General features: G+C 38.0%; 2 protein-coding genes across 6 annotated transcripts in view; both read right to left on the reverse strand.

Moving 5' to 3' along the window:
• The window catches only part of LOC107719142 (oxidation resistance protein 1-like), a 98988-nt gene extending 92885 nt beyond the window's left edge, over nucleotides 1–6103 (reverse strand). Inside the window, exon 1 of the mRNA XM_016526506.1 lies at nucleotides 5914–6103. The gene's annotated coding sequence lies outside the window, so the exon portion shown is untranslated. The remainder of the gene's footprint in view (nucleotides 1–5913) is intronic.
• A 925-nt stretch (nucleotides 6104–7028) lies between these two features.
• LOC107719143 (oxidation resistance protein 1-like) overlaps nucleotides 7029–8701 on the reverse strand; it is a 73916-nt gene continuing 72243 nt past the window's right edge. For 2 of the 5 annotated variants that reach the window (XM_016526508.1, XM_016526510.1), the window contains exon 2: nucleotides 7029–7403. In XM_016526508.1, the coding sequence (XP_016381994.1) occupies nucleotides 7202–7403 (202 nt within the window). In that variant the 3' untranslated portion in view covers nucleotides 7029–7201. The remainder of the gene's footprint in view (nucleotides 7404–8701) is intronic. The other 3 variants (XM_016526509.1, XR_001637491.1, XR_001637490.1) reach the window with 3 other exon arrangements.

Genomic DNA, 8701 nt, shown 5'->3' on the forward strand with positions numbered 1-8701 from the left:
CTAGAAACTAGAAGTTCTCCTCTAGGCCCAGCATACCAGTCATAAACTCTAAATAGGCCTGCCATAGTGGCCTTCTGCATTTTATATTAAATGTCACCGACGTTTTCTCCTGGATAATATATATGCGGCTCCATTTGCAGCCTGAGAGAAGCCTGCAGTAGCCACGCTTGAGCTCGACACTTGCTCAACCTATTGAACTGCTGCTAATTGAATTGGAGTCAGCAGGTCGGGCGCTGATGGAGCGTGCAGGTGGAGGCCGCAGGCTGGTTACAGTGTCTCGGCACTGCCATCATTCTATCTAACTCCCAAACCAATCTAATTCAATGTGTAAATAACACGGGTAATAGCAGGACACTGCTGTTTGCAAACAAACATGATATGTTTTTTTTTCATGCTATAATCCAACCAGTATAAGATGCCAGAACGACAAAAATATGCCTTATTAAAATAAAATAAATTATTATAAATATAAGATACATTATGAATATATCAAAACAATAATTTATATACATACAGTATATAAAATACAAATTAAATAATAAATTAAATAAATATTTACTAGAATTTTTTATCAAACCTGAGGAAGTTAGATTGATCAAAATGTTGCTAATATTTATTTTATCATTATTTTTTGCGATAATGCATGTAGTGTGCAGTATTTATTTCGTTTTTCTAGTTTATATTGTACTTTAATCCCACGCACCTATGCATGATTCAGGTGTGAGGCAATATAGATTTTTTTAATTAAATATGAATTATAAAAGAAATATAGGCTAAAAACAAATGAAAAATAAAAAACACTTTTCAGTTCTTAATATTGGCTATCATTATCTCTTAAGAAATTCAGTTATTTTCACTAAAACAATTGATAAAAACACACTTGCAGTGTTGCTGCTATTTCAAGTTGTGGAATATGTGAGAGCATAAATACCCAGCAGGCAACTGGAAGAGGTCTGTAAGGGCAGCATGAGTATATCTGTCTGTTCACTGGTAATTAGAAGCCCAGCTCAGAGTTTCCACCAGCCTGACCGTTCTTCATCAGGATGACATTAGTTTGTTAGCATGCTGCACCCTCGTCTGTTGTTTTCCTGTACAACAGATCTTGATCCCGTACTCGAGCATCTCTCCTGACCCCTCAGGTCAGCACCTTCAGAATAGATTTCAGAATAACGTCCGAGAAGAGAGGAGACAGAGGAACACGACAAACATTCTACCTTTCCACAACCATTAACAGTGTGATCAGTCTTGTGCGGTCTGACAGTTCACCCTAACACACGGACAGCAGATCATACTCAGCCACCTAATGAGAACGGAAATACAGAGGTATTAAGCGTGACAGCGTGTTAGCTCACATGTGGAAGAAGACGCCTACGTTTAACAGCCGAAGGCTGACATAAAACACTGACTGAAGGGAAGGGAGTTTAGAGAAGCTCAAAGGAGAGGTTTATGAAGGCCATGTGTCTAAAATCAATCATTTGCGGTTTAGCAGCAATAGGGACAATTCATTAAACCCCTTAAATGGCATATGAAATACTAAAAAAAATCTGTTTTTATTTTGGAATTTTTAATTTGACACTCAGTGAGGTGAGATAATTTTTTACAGTTTTTACTTAAAAACTTATGTTTTTTTGTTGTAGTTATTTAAGGTTTCTGGATATTGGCAAGTATCATTTATTTAGTTATTCACCTTTTTATTAAAGGGGTCCTATTATGCTTTTTCACTTTTTCTACTTTAGTTAGTCTGTAATGTTGCTGTTTGAGCATAAAAAATGATTTGATTTTGATGCAATATTTACACACTGAAGCTCGCAGGCGGCTATGGTAAGGGGCGTGACATTTCCCTTTAAAAATCTTACAAACTCCAAATTTTGAATAGTAGTGTATGTGACCACTTCGAACAAACAGTTCAAAACTAGCTTCTGGTTAACAGTATGTTATATGCACTTTGCATGCTTGCATGTGTTGATGCTTTACTTGCAATGCAAGTGCAATGATGTATATCCATTTAACTTTTCATGTATCCCACCATGACCAGCACCAAAGGCCAAGGGGTAGATAACGTCATTCTGAAGAACTACAGGATAAATATATAGGCTTACATAACAGACTATCCAGTATCTTGTTAACAGAATTAGGTGAGTTAGGTATTAAAACTACACAGGACCCGACGGGACCGCTGTGGACCTGACTCCTCTCCACTGATTACCTGAAGCGCATTTCCCCCATCACCCCGAGATCTGCACTTATTTCATTATTGCAGGTTTATGTCCACATGGACGAATTTATACTGCGCTCTCCCTGACCCATTTGCAGCCAGCCAAAAGCACTTATTGCGGCATGTACGCTCGCCTGCTATAAAACCACTCTCAGTGGTTTCTCAGAGACCGAATGGCCTGTCAGGGTCATTTTCATTTAAAAACATTAAAACACTCTAACCATCGCTCACATCGAGCTGGAAATGACAGTATAATTTGGCGGGATACATGAGGGCAGGTTATTAAAATGTAGCGGGATATGTGGTGCGGTTTTAATGGCGGCTCTGACACAGGATGAAAAGACGCTCAGCGTGTGACCATCGATAACACTTCTCTCTCCCGCCATCCTCTCCAGCAATTAGAGGCACTATGAAAAGGCAAACTGTGCTGTGATTTGCAGTGATTGCCTGAGGGCATGGCCTCTAAAAGACAGGAGAAAGTCAAACAATGAGAACAGCAAAATCACCAATAACATTAAAGAGCAACCAATGCGAAACGCTAATAAAACATCAATCATTATTACACGGATCTCAGAAATACTCTGATTGGTCAAATCGCAACATTCTGCCTGCCATCAATAACAACTGTTAAACTATATTATTGACTGCTATTCCAGGCGACCAGTTTTCTACACAGCAGTGCTAGTTTTACATCTCTCGTATGGCTCCACTGTTTCTTTCTTATCACTTAATAAAGCCAAATTTCAACTCAAATCAATATTTCATGTCCATTTATTGAAACAGCAGGGTATAATATATAGTCAACAGATCATTATAGCAAAATAAACCTCTTTAGGTTGATACAAGTCCCATTTGTTCCCTTCTACAATTTAATTCAGTGGGATTTGTCCTTTTTTTTTAGCCATAGGCTAAAATTACTAGTCAATGTCTATCAAAAAATGTTTTTGGGAATCGAAATAAAGATGAAATTAAATAAATATTTTAACAAACTTACATTTTTAGTAAAGTAAAATAAGTAAAATATGAAATTAAATATTAAAATGACTAAGACTGAAATAAAAATAAATAAAAATATTTACTAAATGTAATAAAACACTTAACACATAAACGTATAAACTTATTTTACTAAACACTTATATTAATAAAACTTTAATAAATGAAAAAAATCAAACCATTAATAAATAACTAAAACAACACTGGTCATTGTGGAAATTTAGCTACGAGTTAGTTAGGTTTAGTGTCACAAAGATTTATTAAAATCCCTATCATTAAATGCAAAAATAGTAATAACGATACTAGTAACAATCACAACTAGTAGTTTTGTAGGTATCACGTGCTGTACTGATCAGAAAACCATATAATTATATCTGTTTTTTACTCTAACATTCAACAAAACAGCTACTCAAGAGTGAGTAAATGAAGTGAACACAAAGCAGGTGTATTTGCTAACCCGTGTTCTGTGAGCGCACTGAAGGACCCTCTTGATTTGGGGAAACATCTCTTTTAGTCGGCTCTTAAATGGTGCTGTCAAATCAGCAGCACAATCAAACGGGCTGAGATGAAAGGAAAGCCATCTCCTGCTCTCTCTAAAGCCTCTGACCTCTCCTCACAATCCCTTCAGACCCCACAAACCCGCACAAGCATCGGGCTTATTTCACAGATCACAGCATTCACTCTGCTTAACACATAAACGTATAAACTTATTTTACTAAACACTTATATTAATAAAACTTTAATAAATGAAAAAAATCAAACAACACTGGTCATTGTGGAAATTTAGCTACGAGTTAGTTAGGTTTAGTGTCACAAAGATTTATTCAAATCCCTATCATTAAATGCAAAAATAGTAATAACGATACTAGTAACAATCACAACTAGTAGTTTTGTAGGTATCACGTGCTGTACTGATCAGAAAACCATATAATTATATCTGTTTTTTACTCTAACATTCAACAAAACAGCTACTCAAGAGTGAGTAAATGAAGTGAACACAAAGCAGGTGTATTTGCTAACCCGTGTTCTGTGAGCGCACTGAAGGACCCTCTTGATTTGGGGAAACATCTCTTTTAGTCGGCTCTTAAATGGTGCTGTCAAATCAGCAGCACAATCAAACGGGCTGAGATGAAAGGAAAGCCATCTCCTGCTCTCTCTAAAGCCTCTGACCTCTCCTCACAATCCCTTCAGACCCCACAAACCCGCACAAGCATCGGGCTTATTTCACAGATCACAGCATTCACTCTGTGTACTGGGAGAAGCACTGAGGAAAGCTTTTCAATATGGTAATATAAAATCGATAAGAAAGAGGAGACAGAGATGAGAGATAAGAGAAAATGAGACAAGAAGAGATGGAGATGAGAGCAAAAAGAGGGAGTGAAGAACAAGAGGAAAAAGAATGGAGACAGATAAGGAAAATAGGTGAGATCAAGGACAAAATCAGAAAAGAGAGGGGAGAAACAGATTTGATAGATGAGAAAGAGAGGAAAAAGAGGAGACCGGGAAGAAAGACAGGAGACAGAGGAGAATGAGAGAATAAAGAGGAGAGACAGACATGAGAGCATGGAGAGAAAGAGTGGAGAACATTAAGTGAAACTATGGAGATACTGTAAAAGATGAGACCGACGAGAAAAAGAGAAGACATGGAAGAAAGAGAAGAGACCGATGTGAGAGCAAGGGCAGAGAGAAGAATGAGAGGAGAATGGAGACATCAAAAGAGATGAGCTCTAGAAGAAAAGAAGAGAAAGAGATGAAATCGATGAGAGGAGAAAGGAGAAAGATGAGAAAAGTTGAGAAAATGAGAGCAAAAAGTTGGTGGAGAATGAGAGGAGAAACTATGGAGACGGATATAAAAAAAAGAGGTGAGATCTAGGCAGAAAAGAGGAGAAATATGAGAGAAATAAGAAAGAGTGGAGACAGTAACAAGAGAGAAGACAGAGAGGAGAGTAAAAAGTGGAGAATGAGAGGAGAAACTGTTTATCTTCTAGATTAGCTCTAGAAGAAAAGAAGAGAAATGAAATTGATGAGAAAGAGGAAAAAGAGGAGAAAGGATAAAGAGACGAGAAAGAGAGGTGAAAAGTTGAGACAATGAGAGCAAAAAGAGATGGTGGAGAACTAGAGGAGAAACTATGGGGACAGATATAAAAAAAAAAGGAAGAAAAGCGGAGAAATATGAGAGAAATAAGAAAGAGAGGAAAAAAGGAGGCCGAGAACGAGATGAAATGGATGAAAGCAAAACGTGGAGAAGGAGAGGAGAAACTATGGAGACATGAAAAAGAGGTGATATCTTGAAGAAAAAGGAGAAATGAGAGGAAAAAGGAGAGAGAGAGAGGAGAGCAAGAAGAGAGTGAAGAATGAGAGGAGATAGAATAAAGACAAATGAGGTGAGATCAAGCAGAGAATCAAGAGGGGAGAAGATGAGATGGATAAGGAGGAGAAGAAAAAGTGAGGATACAGAGATGAGAGCAAGGACAGAAAGAGAAGAGAGTTGACATGAGAGAATCAGGAGACAAAGAGGACAAAGTGAGACTGAGGTGAATGAGCAGAGAGCAAGAAGAGAACAAGAGGAGGCAGAAAACAGGAAGTCAGAACTTTCTAAACACTCACACAATGTGAACATCTTCATGCACTCACACACACAGATGAAACTCATGAAACAAACACACAGAGTCTGCTATACTGAAGACAGCCTGATGCTCATTTACCTATTGTGTATCCTCGTTTCAGATCGCTGCACCGCGGACCACGGCGCTGGGAATTGGTGGTGTTGTTTTCTTGCACCTCAGATGTGGTTGTCTTGGCAACAGGTGGTGAAGATCTGTTTAAGGACAGACTCGGGATGAGCCGTGCTGGAAAACCTTGAGAGCCGATATCCACCGACTGGGACTTCTTCTTCAGTCTGAGAAAAAACAGCACAGGAGACATGCAGAACTGAGTCTTCAAACCACTTAGAGCAGGGTTTGTAAACTTATGGACCGTGTGTGCAACTGTATATCTTCTTTGTGCTGCTAAAGGCCTGCCTTCATTGATTCCATCTAAACTGTTGTGTATGACTAGATCTACATGAGAAGAACTTTTCTTTGCCAGTCAATTATTGTGGTGTCATGCATCCATAAAATCCAACAGGTGACATTTTGATTCTTGATGAGTGCAATATGTGACTGAGCTTTGTGACACATGACTTATGATAATTAAAAAACATAACTATTTCTTTCTAATTGGTAATCAGACTGTCTTTTTAATGGTTTTTGATGGAAATCTGTTTTATATCATACATTAAAAAAAAAGCTATTCTTTTATAAGATATGTGACATTTGCAACTCTTAAAGTCATACTGCAGGGTTTTTATGGTATGGTAAGACGAGAAAGGTGAAAAGTTGAGACAATGAGAGCAAAAAGAGATGGTGGAGAACTAGAGGAGAAACTATGGGGACAGATATAAAAAAAAAGGCAGAAAAGAGGAGAAATATGAAAGAAATAAGAAAGAGAGGAAAAAAGGAGGCCGAGAACGAGATGAAATGGATGAAAGCAAAACGTGGAGAAGGAGAGGAGAAACTATGGAGACATGAAAAAGAGGTGATATCTTGAAGAAAAAGGAGAAATGAGAGGAAAAAGGAGAGAAAGAGAGGAGAGCAAGAAGAGAGTGAAGAATGAGAGGAGATAGAATAAAGACAAATGAGGTGAGATCAAGCAGAGAATCAAGAGGGGAGAAGATGAGATGGATAAGGAGGAGAAGAAAAAGTGAGGATACAGAGATGAGAGCAAGGACAGAAAGAGAAGAGAGTTGACATGAGAGAATCAGGAGACAAAGAGGACAAAGTGAGACTGAGGTGAATGAGCAGAGAGCAAGAAGAGAACAAGAGGAGGCAGAAAACAGGAAGTCAGAACTTTCTAAACACTCACACAATGTGAACATCTTCATGCACTCACACACACAGATGAAACTCATGAAACAAACACACAGAGTCTGCTATACTGAAGACAGCCTGATGCTCATTTACCTATTGTGTATCCTCGTTTCAGATCGCTGCACCGCGGACCACGGCGCTGGGAATTGGTGGTGTTGTTTTCTTGCACCTCAGATGTGGTTGTCTTGGCAACAGGTGGTGAAGATCTGTTTAAGGACAGACTCGGGATGAGCCGTGCTGGAAAACCTTGAGAGCCGATATCCACCGACTGGGACTTCTTCTTCAGTCTGAGAAAAAACAGCACAGGAGACATGCAGAACTGAGTCTTCAAACCACTTAGAGCAGGGTTTGTAAACTTATGGACCGTGTGTGCAACTGTATATCTTCTTTGTGCTGCTAAAGGCCTGCCTTCATTGATTCCATCTAAACTGTTGTGTATGACTAGATCTACATGAGAAGAACTTTTCTTTGCCAGTCAATTATTGTGGTGTCATGCATCCATAAAATCCAACAGGTGACATTTTGATTCTTGATGAGTGCAATATGTGACTGAGCTTTGTGACACATGACTTATGATAATTAAAAAACATAACTATTTCTTTCTAATTGGTAATCAGACTGTCTTTTTAATGGTTTTTGATGGAAATCTGTTTTATATCATACATTAAAAAAAAAGCTATTCTTTTATAAGATATGTGACATTTGCAACTCTTAAAGTCATACTGCAGGGTTTTTATGGTATGGTAATGGTATAAGATGGTAAAACTATGGTACTAATATACTATGGCACTAAATTATTGTATACAGTATATTCATATTTAAATGGTACTCTAAAGTACTTAAAAAACCATATGATTAAAAAAATTTGATAACATGGTGTAAGTAATTGAGACAGATATAGTACATGCATGAGGTTTCATTGTGCAGCTTAAGTAGAAAAATGCAACATGGCACAGTAAATTTGCCTTCGGGTCACTCTAAAATATTCCCAAATTTATCTGCAATTGTAAAAATGCTGCATTATTCAAGAAAGTCGTTTTAGATAAAAACTACTGAACAAGACGATGAAAAGTTGAATTCCTTCGCTCAGGGCAAATGTTGAATCTTTAAAGTGATTTGCTTTAAAACATGTAGTGAACCTAAAGAACGAAAGGCAGATCACTGGAGCCAGGATCAGTTCATTGTTTGATCTCACAGTCAATCATCTTCACTTTCCATCTCGACTTATAATTGAGACAAAAAGCCTGAAAGAGCAAAACAACATTCCCAGGAATCCTGCCAATCATCTTCGGTTCAATCCTGAAATGCTGCCTGCATGAGAAATCAGATAGACAGCATGTGCTGTTATGTGTTAAAGGGGTCATATGATGCGATTTCAAGTTTTCCTTTCTCTTTGGAGTGTTACAAGCTGATTGTGCACAGATAAGATCCCTGAAGTTGCAAAGACTAAAGTCTCAAAACCAAAGAGATATTCTTTATCAAAGTTAAGACTCTGCCACGCCCCCCTAAAACGGCTCATTCTAACACGCCCCCACATATCTACCCCACTATGTGGAAATATTTGCATAATGCACCCAAATGTGCA

This window comes from Sinocyclocheilus rhinocerous, unplaced genomic scaffold, assembly GCF_001515625.1.
Source record: "Sinocyclocheilus rhinocerous isolate Xijiao unplaced genomic scaffold, SAMN03320098_v1.1 scaffold1084, whole genome shotgun sequence".
NCBI lineage: Eukaryota > Metazoa > Chordata > Actinopteri > Cypriniformes > Cyprinidae > Sinocyclocheilus > Sinocyclocheilus rhinocerous.